At 49.6% G+C, this 12,800-nt stretch overlaps 3 protein-coding genes across 10 annotated transcripts; 1 reads left to right on the forward strand and 2 right to left on the reverse strand.

Moving 5' to 3' along the window:
• Positions 1-48: 48 nt before the first annotated feature.
• eif4e2rs1 (eukaryotic translation initiation factor 4E family member 2 related sequence 1) lies at positions 49-2,938 on the reverse strand. 4 transcript variants are annotated; one of them, XM_061809171.1, is made up of 8 exons: positions 2,760-2,937; positions 2,449-2,497; positions 2,139-2,266; positions 1,927-2,061; positions 1,757-1,861; positions 1,517-1,669; positions 795-931; positions 49-206 (listed from the first exon to the last, which is right to left on the reverse strand). In XM_061809171.1, the coding sequence occupies exons 3-8, from the start codon at positions 2,199-2,201 to the stop codon at positions 167-169; spliced, it is 633 nt and encodes a 210-aa protein (XP_061665155.1). In that variant the 5' UTR covers positions 2,202-2,266; positions 2,449-2,497; positions 2,760-2,937; the 3' UTR covers positions 49-166. The 4 variants fall into 4 exon arrangements, with proteins under 4 accessions (XP_061665155.1, XP_061665156.1, XP_061665157.1 ...); XM_061809172.1 differs by lacking the exon at positions 2,760-2,937 and adding an exon at positions 2,606-2,668; XM_061809173.1 differs by lacking the exon at positions 2,449-2,497 and having other exon boundaries at positions 2,139-2,214; positions 2,760-2,938.
• A 516-nt stretch (positions 2,939-3,454) lies between these two features.
• On the reverse strand, positions 3,455-10,172 carry atp1b2a (ATPase Na+/K+ transporting subunit beta 2a). Of its 4 annotated transcripts, none has more exons than XM_061809165.1 (11): positions 9,902-10,172; positions 9,306-9,427; positions 8,838-9,127; positions 6,153-6,281; positions 5,971-6,075; positions 5,643-5,722; positions 5,435-5,560; positions 4,886-4,945; positions 4,779-4,805; positions 4,505-4,600; positions 3,455-4,246 (listed from the first exon to the last, which is right to left on the reverse strand). In XM_061809165.1, exons 3-11 carry the CDS (start codon positions 8,941-8,943, stop codon positions 4,082-4,084), a joined length of 894 nt encoding a protein of 297 aa, XP_061665149.1. In that variant the 5' UTR covers positions 8,944-9,127; positions 9,306-9,427; positions 9,902-10,172; the 3' UTR covers positions 3,455-4,081. The 4 variants fall into 4 exon arrangements, with proteins under 4 accessions (XP_061665149.1, XP_061665150.1, XP_061665147.1 ...); XM_061809166.1 differs by having other exon boundaries at positions 9,265-9,427; XM_061809163.1 differs by lacking the exon at positions 9,306-9,427.
• Positions 10,173-10,261: 89 nt separating this feature from the next.
• mogat3a (monoacylglycerol O-acyltransferase 3a) lies at positions 10,262-12,707 on the forward strand. 2 transcript variants are annotated; one of them, XM_061809161.1, is made up of 9 exons: positions 10,263-10,476; positions 10,645-10,823; positions 10,895-10,955; positions 11,033-11,176; positions 11,353-11,483; positions 11,772-11,815; positions 11,921-12,011; positions 12,114-12,222; positions 12,303-12,707. In XM_061809161.1, exons 1-9 carry the CDS (start codon positions 10,383-10,385, stop codon positions 12,455-12,457), a joined length of 1,008 nt encoding a protein of 335 aa, XP_061665145.1. In that variant the 5' UTR covers positions 10,263-10,382; the 3' UTR covers positions 12,458-12,707. The 2 variants fall into 2 exon arrangements, with proteins under 2 accessions (XP_061665146.1, XP_061665145.1); XM_061809162.1 differs by lacking the exon at positions 11,772-11,815 and having other exon boundaries at positions 10,262-10,476.
• Positions 12,708-12,800: the final 93 nt, after the last annotated feature.

A 12,800-nucleotide genomic window follows, 5' to 3' on the forward strand; every position in this document is an offset into this window, starting at 1 on the left:
TTCAAAAAGTGAAAGGGGGAAACCAGAAAGAGAGAAGGGGACAAACTGTGAAATGACTTGAGCTGGGTTTAATCGCTTCACGCGGACACGCAAACACACGCTCGTCGTCTGCTGCAACGTGTAATTCCGTTCTGCGAGCGGACGGGAACGCCGGCGGCCACAACCGTCATCGGGAAATTTTCGTATTTCTGAAGCTCGAGTTGTCCCTAAAAAAAAAAAAAAAAAAAAAAAAGAACACAAATACAGCCTGATATGAATTTGTAGGTTTCGGACTCTGCCTTAAAAATGACTTCAAGAGGGTGTCGAGTTGGTGACGGGATGGTAAAAGTTCTATCGTGGTTTCAGAAATATTACTACTGCGGCGGGAACAATAAACAGCACGTAATGCAAAACATGCCATTAATTGCTGTTTGGGATGACAAGAATCATCGATTGGACCTGCTCGCACAAAATCTGTGCTACCAAGCACGCACAGCCGCTGAAAAGTAGTTTTTATTCATTTGGCTGCGCAACGGACTACTCTGAACTTTTCCCCCCTTGATCCATAAAACTGTGAATGATTTCCTTCTGATTAAATCAGACTTAACTGGAAAATGAAAACAAACCGTTCTGATATTAATTTCGGTCACCCCAAGAAAGCTATCAATAACATTCTATTTCCCAAGAAGCTCGAACCCAATCCGTCCATCCATTTTTGAGCCGCTTATCCTCACGGAGAAGGAGCTGCTTTCAATCTCACTGGACACGTGTCGAGTGACATTGAGGCATTCCATTGCATTTGGTTGCTTCCATACCTGAGGCTGTCATTGTGGGTCTTGTACTCCATGATGGTGTTGGGGGGAAGGTTGAGAACCCGTCTTAAAGTCTCCCTGATTCTGGACGTTGTGATATGATCGCCGGACGTCCTGTTCCAGATTGAAAGGATGTCCTCCTGACACACGCAAACATACATACAGAAGCTACTGTATATATTGTAGTCTCTGTGTGGAAAAAAGAGTACAATATGCGCCTTTAAGTGAGGTTAGTGTTCGGCCGGTCGGGTGACGTCAGCACGTCTGGCGTTGAGCTGCGGTCGACAGCAGCTCTTGCGCACGTGTTCATTGCATTTTTCTTTGACTGTTCTGCAGGCCGTCGGCATACAGCTGAAAAAGCGCGAGGGATTGCGCCTCCACTTTCCGGGATGTGAGGCCATGACATTATGGTAATATATGCTCTATATTCCCCCCCCCCCCCCACCCACTTCAGAGGGTGGGTGGCGTATATGAAGTTTAATTCTAACACAAAGCAAACAATTTGAAAGCTATAACTTAAAAAAACAGGTAAATTGGAGCAAATCTAAGTTAAGACATGAAATGGGCTCATTTTAAATTTGCATAATGCTGTATTTGTCCCGGGGAACATTTAAGTTGCCCCATTTAGAGCCAAACTTCAATTTTGTCAATTCCTTGTTCTTATGGAAGTTTCCCCCAACTTTAAAACAAAAATGAGCGGAACATTAGCAATAGCGCTGCCATACCTGGAAGCGTACGGATACGACAGCGCCGCAGATTTCCTCGCCCACCATGAACTGTTCCCCCACCATGGCGAGAATGACGTTCTCCCAAAATCGGCTCGCGAGCCCCTTCCGCAGCCGGATGATCCACTTGCCCCCACTGCGGTTGCACTCGTCCTGAGAACAGGACGAGGACCCCGACAAATTACAATCAGCTCCATGACCTGGCTGTTGGGTCAAGGTCTGCAGGTGAGCGTCTTTCACCTCCCACATAGGTTTGATGCCCTCCTTGAATAAGTGGAAGTCGCTGTGTCCACTCAGCTCTCCTGGACGGACCAGATGACTGTAGAACTTCCAGAACTGCTCCACCTGCACCCAGAAACTTTTTAAACACCGGAAAAGCCAGGGAAATGAGTTTCTCCGTGCCGGCGTACCGATGCAACAGTGCCAATCTGTCGAATGTTCTGTTCGTAACTCAGCGAGCTTGTGGGACGGCTCGGTGTCCTACGACTGTACCAGAAAGTGTAGTTGTACTGGAGAGGATGTTCCCCCGCGGCCGGACTCACCGCCTGCACCCAAACACGTGACACACACACACGCGGAGACGGAGCCAACAACTCCGGGCATGACGCGGCACTGACTTCACCTTGGAACAATTGCTGTTGTTGGAGACTTGGTTGCTGTCAGGACTACATCTCATCTCTTCCATCTCTTCATTTGGACTGGAAACGCACAGAAAGCAGCGTCGCTCTTATGTTCTTGATGTCATTTGCCCTATGTGAGAGATGCGAGTGATTCAAAAACGAAGAGCACTGGCTCGGCAATCATTTCCTCTCCAACCACTCCACAACCAATACAATAAGAATTTGCGTTTAATATCATCTTTGTCGTCCTCGTCGCTTGATGTTAAATGACTTCTCCCCACCCCCAAGAATGCAAATTGTATCAAGTATTACCATCTTGACTATACTGTGAAGGGTTGACCAGCACGCATTTCTGTGAGGCCTGCCAGAACAAAAAGTGTCATCTGTCGAATTCGTTCCTTTAAAAATCGAGGTTAACCAAACGGTTCAGTTGGCATCATATCAAATATGATTTGACAAAAACACTCACATCTCGGTCGTCACGCAGGTGGATTAATTGGTCGTTCCGTTTGAATCTCCTCCGGCCAATTAATCCACCTGTGTCGCTCACGCTATGCTAGCTGCTAGCAGCTCATTTTAAGGTGCTTTTCTTCGTTTAATTCTCCGTCTCAGCCGAGTCTTACCTCTCCAACGGGTCTATTCCTTCTCTGTTCGACACCGGGCAGCTTCCCGGGACTTTATCTGCGTTCTATTGTAGTCGCTTTTGGAACTTTTAATTCCCCCTACTGATTACCTTCCTTGCGTCACTCTTCCGTTTCCGGCACACGTTCGGCAACCGCGCATGCGCGAGAGTAAAACTACGGCAGCTGGTAAAGGAGGAGCACGATTTAATTTCAGTGCAAAAAAAAAAAAAAGCGACTTTATAGCCATTGATAAATTTGTCAACGTTACGGTGTGACGCGGTCATCTCAAAAAACTGTCTACATAACACTAAAAAAGTGACACGGATAGTCCGATAGGAGATGAGACCAAGTCAATGTTTTAATGACGTTCAGACACGACAACCGAAGTCACATGACATCATACATCCGAATTGGCTGCACGCGAACTAAAGTGATGAAAAGGGAGCACACTTTTGGGGAAAGAACACAAATTTCAGTTAAAAACACTTACAAAAAAAAAAAAAAAAAAAGGTCAACTGCGTGATGTCAACAACGAATTGCAGTAATTATTTGTTAAGAAAACAAAATACCATTGTGACACCTGAGAGGCTCCGGCTGCCAACAAATTCCGTTTTGTAGCATCACAATCGTTCATTCGTGTTTTGAGAGAAAAAGTCATGATTGTGTGGGATTCAAGTCATCATTTTTCAAGAAAAAAAAATGCAGCAATCTTTAAGATTTAACGGCGGAACAAAGTCATAGGCAACTTTCTCCTCGCAATATTACACCTTTTATTTCAGAAAAGACCTTTATTTCAAAAAAAGAAAATTGTTCCTTTATTCATGCAAAGATGCATGATTTATTTGATCATAAACATGATGTAATTGAAGCTTTTAATTGACAGAATAAAGGTAGAGAGGACGAATTGGTTTAAATTGACCTTATTGATGCACCTTTTCCCCATATCGAGGTATCCCCTTTTTAAAAATTAAATATACATACATATATTTGCTAATAATTTAGCAGATCCTCAAGCTACAGATTGTGCATGAGGGTGTGAGAACCCCTGCCTGTGAATCATTGAAATAAACGATAGAAATGCCAGGCAAAGTTGCGTAATGTGGTGACAGTGAGTGAATAAAAGAAATACATAAATAGATAAATAAAGGGTTTGAGTGAGGTTAGGTAAGGTAGACCGAGATTCTCGTGTTCCGACGTCAAACTGCAAGGGGGCTGTGTTTGGTGAGCGAGTTTGCGTGTGTTGGGGGAGGGGGAGGGGGGGGGGGGGCGTCGGACCTGGGAGCGGTCAAAGTCACGACTGCGGCCTGGCGTGTTCGCGCAATCTACTTGTCGTCGATTCGTAGCTTGAAGGAGACGCGGCCGGCAAATTTGTCCCGCTCGCTGCCGGGGGCGAGCGTGTTGGAGGTGATTTTGCACTCGACGTCGATGTCGGTGTTGAGAGACGCGTTCAGGAACTTGACGGCCACCAGCGGCTGAGTGTAGTTCACCTGAGACACGCGCAAGAAGCATAACGTGAACGTTTGAAACAAACCCCCCCCCCCCCCCCCAAAAGAATTCAAGTGCAAAACACCGCGAAATGCCGGGAAGCCATCGATACAATTTCATGGAACAAATTCAACGTTGGAAATCAGGTCGTCGATGCATTAAAAGAACCGCTTCTGATAATGTCGACGCCCGCGGAGAAGACCTTGTTTGCTCACTAGCTTCTACGCAAGAAGGTGGAACGACATGTAGATTTGTGTCACCTGAGCTCTCTTGCCATAATAAGGGTAATACATGAGGTTGAAGGTTCCATTGGCGGGAAAATAAGCCAGAGGTCCCATCTTATCGCCGTCCTCCCTCTGTACACACAAACACCACAGACAGAGGGGGAATAAATGGCCTTTCGATCGGATCGGCAAGTGGGGTACACTCCGCGAAACATATCGGGCGCTTTTGCCGCGGCTACCGGCTGCTTTTTCTTTGCTACGAGCGACCGTGTGCCTAGCGAGCTCGGCGGCAACGTTCTCTTGGTCTTACCCACTCGTCTTCTCCGACTTTGTGCGACTGAGGGAGAAAGGAACGAGACACGGCATGTACACAAAGAGACTGACAGAAGCGCGGACGGACAGACGTGACGGGCCTACTTTGGCGGCGCAGGTGACGAAAGGCGACTGTCCGTCCTTCCCTGGCAACATCCCGATCACCTACGGGTAGACAGACGGGCGTGTTGAGATAGGTTTGAAACTCACTGGCAGTTGCAAAACGTCAATAAAAAAAAAAGGGTTTCCAGTTATTGTGGTGAGAGGAAAAAAAAAAAAGCAGAATGTTTCTCCTTCAAGGCAGTGCAGCGATCAAAGTGGTTAAGTCTTGTGAGGTTCGGGATTCAATTGAGTTTGGACTTTGCATCTCCTCTGGGCTCGTTCCCACAGGTTAATGCAACATTCTAAATTGTTCATAATTGTAAATGAGAGTGTGAACGCTCGCTTGTTTATTTGCGCCCAGTGATGATCTGGCGACCAGTCCAGGGTCAACTGGGAGAGGCTACTCACGGAGACAAGGACAGAGTAGGAGGCCACGGATCTAGCACCCCCTGGTGGCTCGCGTGTGGCAGTACATCAAGGAAACGATGGCCAAATACTGAACGGGACTGCAGGCGAGGGAAACTAAAAGTGTGTCACATGGTTGCAACATACCCGGTTGAGTTTGATCAGCACACAGGGCTGTCCTCGGCTGTAACCATAGAAACGATCGGGAAACCCCGAGCAATCCTCCAGCATTGACCGATTGAACTGGCAGGAGCGCTTTGGATTATTCCGAACCTGCAGACGGAAGGACGAAAAGAGAGACCGTTGAGGCGGAAAGAGACGGACAGCCGGGCGGGCGGGAGACAGACGCTCTGACCTCGCCGCTGTCCTCTTGGATGAAGTATTGGTCTGGAGAGCAGTTGTCATTCATCTGAACCTGCTGGTTGTCGTTGTATGCTGTCGACAGGCAGAAAAAAAAATCCATTTGTAGCCTGAAATCCATTTGGAAATTGCACTCGCATTGTATTTATATACCCGCGAGGACCATGCAACACATGCGCATTTCATCAGTAAGCCTTAAACTGTAACCTTCAAGTTACAAGTCCAAAGTATTTGGGCCCAAAACCAAGCAAATCAAGTCAAGTCCCATCCCACACCTGTGCACGCTGGGATCGTGACCCAAAATCAATGAAGTGGCTTCTTACGGGACAAAAACGAGTCGAGATTTTGCACGAGGCCTTCCCAACTTTGCGTCTCAGACAGAGAATAGGAAAGCTCCAGTTGGTTGCCCCTCGGACGAATCATCATCCCTGAAAGACGGCGACAACACGGTTTCATCCAATCACAGGCCAATCGTCATTCCGCCCGTCCGCATCTCTTTTCCCACCTGGGGTCGCCAGGCGGTCCTGCCAGGTGGGTTGGTAGTCGTCCAGGGTCAGCAGCATGATGTACATGGTGAGTGTGAACATCCCGGCCAGAAACAGGTAGAAGACCAGGTAGAAAAGCAGGATCAGACCTGGGGGAGTGGTAGGTGACACGCATTATTTGGGGCCAGGAGATGACTCTCCCCTCCCCCGTCAAGGATTTCAATGTCTATAATCCTCTTGTGTTGCTGAGCCCTACCCCCAGCCGATGACCCAGTTCAGAATCAACGGAGGGGAGGCTGGCACGCGTGTTGTTTTGTCACTTATTGACACTTTTAAGCCGTCAACTGTAGTCCTAAAATCCTCTCATCACAAAATAGCAACATGGAACGACCTCCTGTACTTTCCGGCCCCTGCATTTTCAAAAATCAATCAAAAGCCTTTATTGCCATGATATGACCGCGCGCAGAACGACACAACGAGCGCTTCACCGCAAGGTGCTTGAAACAGTTCGATACAAACGGTTCTCGGGAAAAGGTGCCTTTGAGTCTGCTCGTCCACGTTTCCCGAGGGCAGCGGGTTCAATAGGCGGTGACCAGGATGGCGAGAGTCCCGAACGATGTTAGTAGGTCTCATATGGGAGCGGGAGTCGGCAATGTCCTCAAGGGAGCCAGCCAGTAATCTTCTGGGCTTTCCCCTCCGCTGCTGCGGTGCAGTTTGTGAGGATGCTCTCCACGGTGGTTCTGTAGAAAGCCAGCAGCATCTTGGCTTCCGAGTTGCTCTTTTCCTGAGCACTCTCAGGAAGTGGAGTCGCTGCTGGGCCTTTTTCACCACCTCTACGGTATCCGCAGTCCAGGCGAGTTTTTCCGTGACGTCGACTCCCAGAAATCTGAAGGAGTCGACCCTCTCCGCGCACTCCCCATTGATGAACAGCGGGACCGGGTCCACGTCGCACTTCTGCAAGATTTCTGAACGCCACTTTGGCAGATTTGCATTCTCAGCCCTGAAGGCAGACTCATATCCTTTAGAGAAGAGTCCGATCACAGTGGTATAATCAGCAAACCTGATGACGGAGCGGACGGAGAGTGCAGGAGACGGCTCAGCACACAACCCCGAGGGGACCCGGTGCTGAGGGTGATTGCGGAAGATGTGCGGGCCAACTCTGACAGACTGTGGCCGGTTTGTGAGAAAGTCTTTCATCCGGCAACAGATGGAAGGAGATCGTCCAAGGAGGGAGAGTTTGTCGACCAAAAGTATTAAAGGCTGAGCTCAAGTCTATGAAAAGCATCCTAACGGAGTTCCCTTGGCGTTCTCGGTGGCTCAGTGCAATGTGGGGACCTATTGCAATCGCATCCTCAGTGGGGGTCGAGTGAGGGAGGGCCTGAGCCCCTCGTGTGGCGTGCAGCGAGCCTCTCAAAGCACTTCACGATCACAGGCGTGAGTGCAACAGGCCTGCAATCATTCAGACCGTCTATGACTGGCTTTTTGGGGACGGGGGTGGTTGTTGGCGATTTCAGACAGGTTGATTGTTACCGGGAGCGAGCTGTTGGGAGATTTTTGTAAAAACAATTGTCATCTGATCAGCACATTGCCTTTCAGTAACTTCCCCGCCACTCCATCTGGGCCGGCAGCCTTGCCTTGTAGTCCCTCCCACATCTTTTTTTTTTTTTTTTTTTGAGTTATTTTCCGTGACGCACTCGTCAATGTTCCTTGACCACTTTGATGCCTCTCTTCCAGTCAGCTCTGGCAGCACTAATTGTGAACCCCGCAAGGGGGGTCTTCAAAAGGAGACGCGTGAGCGCCCACGTGGGTCCAGACTCGCAGAGCTGGCGCACACCTCAATTCGTTTAAAGTGCTTCCGTCTGGCGAGGATTAACACGTTTGGACTAACAGGATTGCATCAATCATCGCAATGATCTTGCTCGGCAGTACTGGACCGGGTCCAGGTGTGAGGTGTACAAGTCTTCTCCTTTTCATATTGAACACTTCAAGCTTTAACAGGATACTGTGAACCCAGTCTGTGTACAGTCTACTCTAGTCTGTTTTTTTTTACCCTCTTTTTAAATCACCGTTTCTTGAAGCGTTATCGACGTCACTGAATAAAGACTGTTTTTATAAACAAGATCCTCAATGTTGTCAGCCATGTTGTTTGTGCAAGCCCTGAGCATCACATATTTTATAGGGCAAACTGTAAATGGAAAATCCGTAAACAGGTCATGAATATTTGGACAGCCACGCGGCATTTAGCGTGCATCGCGATTTTGCAGCACTGGTCCTCGGCGCTATGGAAAATGTTTGAACAGATTACAGCCCACCGGGGAATAATCCCGACGTACAGCCACCGCTGTGACTTGCGCTTGTTCATCTGTCCTTCAGCTTCCACCAAGGCCAACGCGCCGCTGCATTGGTGCATGCCGGGATGTGTGACGTCATCGGGGGTTACGCAAAGACTGAATGTCCTTATGCGCTGTGTGTGTGTCTTGAATGAGAACTAAATAAATAAATGAACACATAAATAATGTAACGTGAGAGCCAGCAGGGGGCAGCTGGTGTCAGTTCTCCTTCCTTGGAAATAAACTTTGAACATCCAAAGACGCACGTACAAGAAACACCGATTAAAAAACGAATCCTATGTAAGCCAAGCGGTCACTTTTTTTTTTGGGGGGGGGGGGGGCACGCTGTTTGGTGTGCGCGTGCGCGTGACTCACCCCAGCTGGCCGCGGTTCGACCGAGCAGTTCGTGCGTGCGCGGGTTCCAGAAGAACTCTCGCCACTCGCCCGAGCCCTTGGGGGCCTCCTGCTTGCCGCCGGACATGATGAAGAGGAGGTGGAGGATGAAGGCCTGGCTCGAGCCGATGATGAAGATGGCGATGGCGAGGAAGATGCTGCGCGATGACGGACACGGACCGGGACGAAACGCGAGTGGAAGGGATGCGATGGCGTCACTGGCTGCGCACCTCCCCGCCTGACGTCACGCACCACACGCTCTGCGCGTGCGCCTAAAGCGACGTGATTGTTGCAGGGAAACAGGAAACAAAAACAAAAACACATTAACACTCATTGAGCATCGTCAATACGTTTGGGACGCCATGACACGATGTTTTACACATGCTACGTTATGTGCTCATGTTGTTACATAATGTGAACTGCTCCAAGTGATTTGCAGCGCTCCCTCACTCGATCACGGTTCTCCCATTGCAAATCCAATGCATTGGCTCGTCCTTCAGCATGTTGCATTTTGAATGTCGGCATTCATATTGTATGTACATTTTAATAGATTTTGGGACGATAGTTTGGAACTGAGGGAGAGAAAAAAAAAAACTCAGGTCAGGGGGTGGGTCATTACTTGCGAATCGTCACAATTTGTGTCAAGATTCCGTCCCCGAGCGAGGGTTTATTGTACAGTAGGACAAAAAAAAAAAATGCTTGTCAGCATCCAGAATATGGATTTGGGTGTTTCTGTCTCCTGGAGCGGCTTCTTGACCAGTGGTCTGCTGCTGACAGTGTAAATCTGCCCGAGACATTCAGTAGTCTGCTTATCAGACAAGATCTGGTCCACATCGGGCACTTTCGTTCTTCCAAGTTCGTAAAGGACGAGTGGGCGAGTCCCTATCAGGTCCCAATCTTACGCGCACATTTCTCATTTGGCACGTTAGCATATTTGGATCTAACGCACATCCAAACGCAAAAAAAAAAAAAAAAAGCATCCATTCAGTGTCACCCCCACCGACCGCACCAACGAGAATTTGCTTAAAACGGGGAAACATACGAACCGGCAAACTGCAGTCCAGCCACCTGACCCCCCCCCCCTCCTCCCCTCTCCCAACTCTCATTCCTTCTTCTTCGCCGCTGTCTTTGGCTTGCGCGTGGGTCAACTAGTGAGCACCACCACCTCGCTCGCTACCTGCTGGTCAGAAGGCAAACTGCAGATGAAAGCTTTGTTTTGAAGCGTTATTATACAATCATCAGGCAGAAGAGGCACTCCACGTAAAATGCAATTTTTGCAAAGATCGACTACATTAAGAATAAAACAATTCAAATTCGTCTGAAATGCTACATGAATGAATCCCAGGAGGCGTTCCCAATATTTACACCAATCGCGCTCCACTGAGAAATGTGATTGGCCGTCGGCGTTCCGCCCACGACCACCGCGCATGCGCACCGCCGGGAGCGACAAAGCGTGTTTCCAAGTTTGGCGGCGCAAAAGTTTTTGGTGAGCCAGACTCGCCAGACGTCGGCGCGACTCCCTCCCCCATGAAGATCCGCTTTGCCCCGCTCAGCGTCCCGCTGAGGCGAAGACTGCAAACCGCCGCCGTGCTGCAGTGGATCTTCTCCTTCCTGGGTTTAGGTAAAAGGGAACCTGCCAAAATGTCACCTCGCGAGAGGTCTTCAACGACAATGCAGTATATTGGCAGAAAATCCGAGTGAATCAAGGAAAACTTCATTATCTGTCTTCACCAACTGTGTCAAATCGTGATCAGTGATGAGACTGCTTTGTCTTCCACGTGTTCCTCAGCCCAATGCTGTCTCGCCACCTTCATCCTCTTGTCTTTCTCCTCCTGGTGGACGCTGGCATTTCTCTACGCCGGCTGGCTGTGGCTGGACCGGGACACGCCCAACCGCGGAGGTCGCCGGTGTCCGTGGATCCGGCGCTGGAGCGTGTGGGAACATTTTCGTGACTACTTTCCCATCAAGGTGTCCTTACTCGCCCGAACAAGTCGTGAGCGTCTCGCGACGTGGACTTGACGAGTCTCGTCTATCATCAGCTGGTGAAAACGGTCGACCTGGACCCCGGCAAGAACTACATATTTGGATTTCATCCACACGGTGAGACACGCACCAATTTGTCCGCCTGTCCGGGTCCGACTCGCCCGTCTTACTCGCCCGCCCGTCTGACTCGGCAGGTGTGCTGGCCACCGGGGCGTTCTGTAACTTCTGCACAGAGTCCACGGGGTTCTCCGGTCTTTTCCCTGGACTCAAGTCCCACCTCCTCATGTTGCCCTTTTGGTTCCGAGTGCCCATCTTCAGAGATTATATCATGTGTGGAGGTACACACTCGTCTTCTTGCGGTGAAGAGACTTGTACTCTCGTGAAGAACTTGTGGGGACGTGAAGCTGCGACCAGAGGCTGCCGCCTCCTGATTGCTTGATGTGCCTACAGTTTTTGTTCTGACCGGTTTGAAGTTCATACCGGCAGAACAATGTGGAACCTCCGTCTCTCTCAGGTCTGGTGTCGAGCTCCAAGTCCAGTCTCTCCTACCTGCTGAGTCGTCCCCAAGGAGGAAACGTTGCCGTTATTGCGGTGGGCGCAGCTCCAGAAGCGCTGGATGCTCGCCCGGGAGCTTTGACGCTGCAGGTATGGACGTCCAACACAAATGTTCTTGAGGGACGTCGGGACACTTTTGGACTGTTTAGAAGCAGGACAAATTAAGAGACTTGTAGGAACTTGGAGTGAGATGAAGTCTCGTGGGGACACGAAGAGCGTGATGACTTCTCGGGACATCGAGAGACTTTTCGCGCTATGCGGAGACTGGCGGGGACACGGACAACAGACTTGGCAGGACGTGATTTATGGGCGCGGAGGCACCCGAAACGCGAACGAACAAATGATTGTCCACGTCAATCAAGTCTCTTCTTTTAACAGCTGCGGAAAAGGAAGGGCTTCATCAAAGTGGCGCTGAGGCACGGGTGTGTGACTTCAGCGAGTGCGTCGGGGAGCTCGGCGAGTTCGCGCGAGCACATGGATGAGCTTGTTTTTTTGTTTTTGCATTTGTGTGTGCACATGTGCCGCAGAGCTCACCTGGTCCCCGTCTTTTCATTTGGAGAAAACGAGCTCTTCGATCAGATTCGGAACCCAAGCGGATCTCCTCTGAGGACGCTCCAGGTCCCTCTAGTTGCCATTGCACCGCATGCAACGTGATTTGCGGGACTTTTTAGGATCCCGACGAGTCGCGCAGGGACGTTAAGGTCTGTTGTTCTGTGACAGGAGCGGCTGCAAAGCATTATGGGAATAGCGCTGCCCTTGATCAACGGCAGAGGAGTCTTCCAGTACAGCTTCGGTCTGTTGCCGCACAGGAAGGCGATACTCACAGTTGGTACGATCCATCGAGGCACGACCCTCGCCCGAGGTCTGCGTCCGTTTCTCCGCACCGCTCAGCGGCGTGTCTGTCTGCAGTTGGGAAGCCCATCCGGGTCCCGACCAGTCCCGACCCGAGCGGCGAGGACATCGACGCTCTTCATCAAGTTTACCTGGAACAACTGGGCGAACTGTTTGAGCGGCACAAACACGAATACGGTCTGCAGGAGCACCAGCATCTGACCTTCACCTGACCTCTCTATCCAATAAAAATGTCACGCACAAACGCATAATTTACATCATGATTGCTCCGTACAAGTGTTGGGCAAAGCATTCCTTAACCTCCGCCCACCAAAAATGTACACGATGTCAAATACAGTACTGTATTGATTGCAATTTTTTTGGAAACTTTTTCAGTCATTTATCATTTCTTGTCACTGTAAATCAAATTAAAAAAAGTGTACATTTTTTTTAGATTAATAATAAAAATCAATATCAAATGTGGCCCTTGGCAGAAAGCTTAACAACCAGCTGAATTATCCATCACGCCATTATTTGAGCAGCATATCCTCACAAGGGTCGTGGGAGCGCTGGAGG

The sequence above is a fragment of the Syngnathoides biaculeatus genome, chromosome 21 (assembly GCF_019802595.1).
Source record: "Syngnathoides biaculeatus isolate LvHL_M chromosome 21, ASM1980259v1, whole genome shotgun sequence".
In the NCBI taxonomy this organism is placed as follows: Eukaryota; Metazoa; Chordata; class Actinopteri; order Syngnathiformes; family Syngnathidae; genus Syngnathoides; species Syngnathoides biaculeatus.

Coding starts and splice junctions, on each gene's coding strand:
- mogat3a (XM_061809161.1), top strand. CDS start 10,383: ATGAAGATCCGCTTTGCCCCGCTCAGCGTCCCGCTGAGGCGAAGACTG. Junction 10,824..10,894: donor GTGACTACTTTCCCATCAAG/GTGTCCTTACTC, acceptor GTCTATCATCAG/CTGGTGAAAACGGTCGACCT. Junction 12,012..12,113: donor CTCCTCTGAGGACGCTCCAG/GTCCCTCTAGTT, acceptor GTTCTGTGACAG/GAGCGGCTGCAAAGCATTAT.
- eif4e2rs1 (XM_061809173.1), bottom strand. CDS start 2,201: ATGGAAGAGATGAGATGTAGTCCTGACAGCAACCAAGTCTCCAACAAC. Junction 1,862..1,926: donor AGATTGGCACTGTTGCATCG/GTACGCCGGCAC, acceptor TTCTGGGTGCAG/GTGGAGCAGTTCTGGAAGTT. Junction 1,670..1,756: donor GCATCAAACCTATGTGGGAG/GTGAAAGACGCT, acceptor TCCTGTTCTCAG/GACGAGTGCAACCGCAGTGG.
- atp1b2a (XM_061809163.1), bottom strand. CDS start 8,943: ATGTCCGGCGGCAAGCAGGAGGCCCCCAAGGGCTCGGGCGAGTGGCGA. Junction 6,282..8,837: donor TCGAACCGCGGCCAGCTGGG/GTGAGTCACGCG, acceptor CCACTCCCCCAG/GTCTGATCCTGCTTTTCTAC. Junction 6,076..6,152: donor GGACCGCCTGGCGACCCCAG/GTGGGAAAAGAG, acceptor GCCGTCTTTCAG/GGATGATGATTCGTCCGAGG.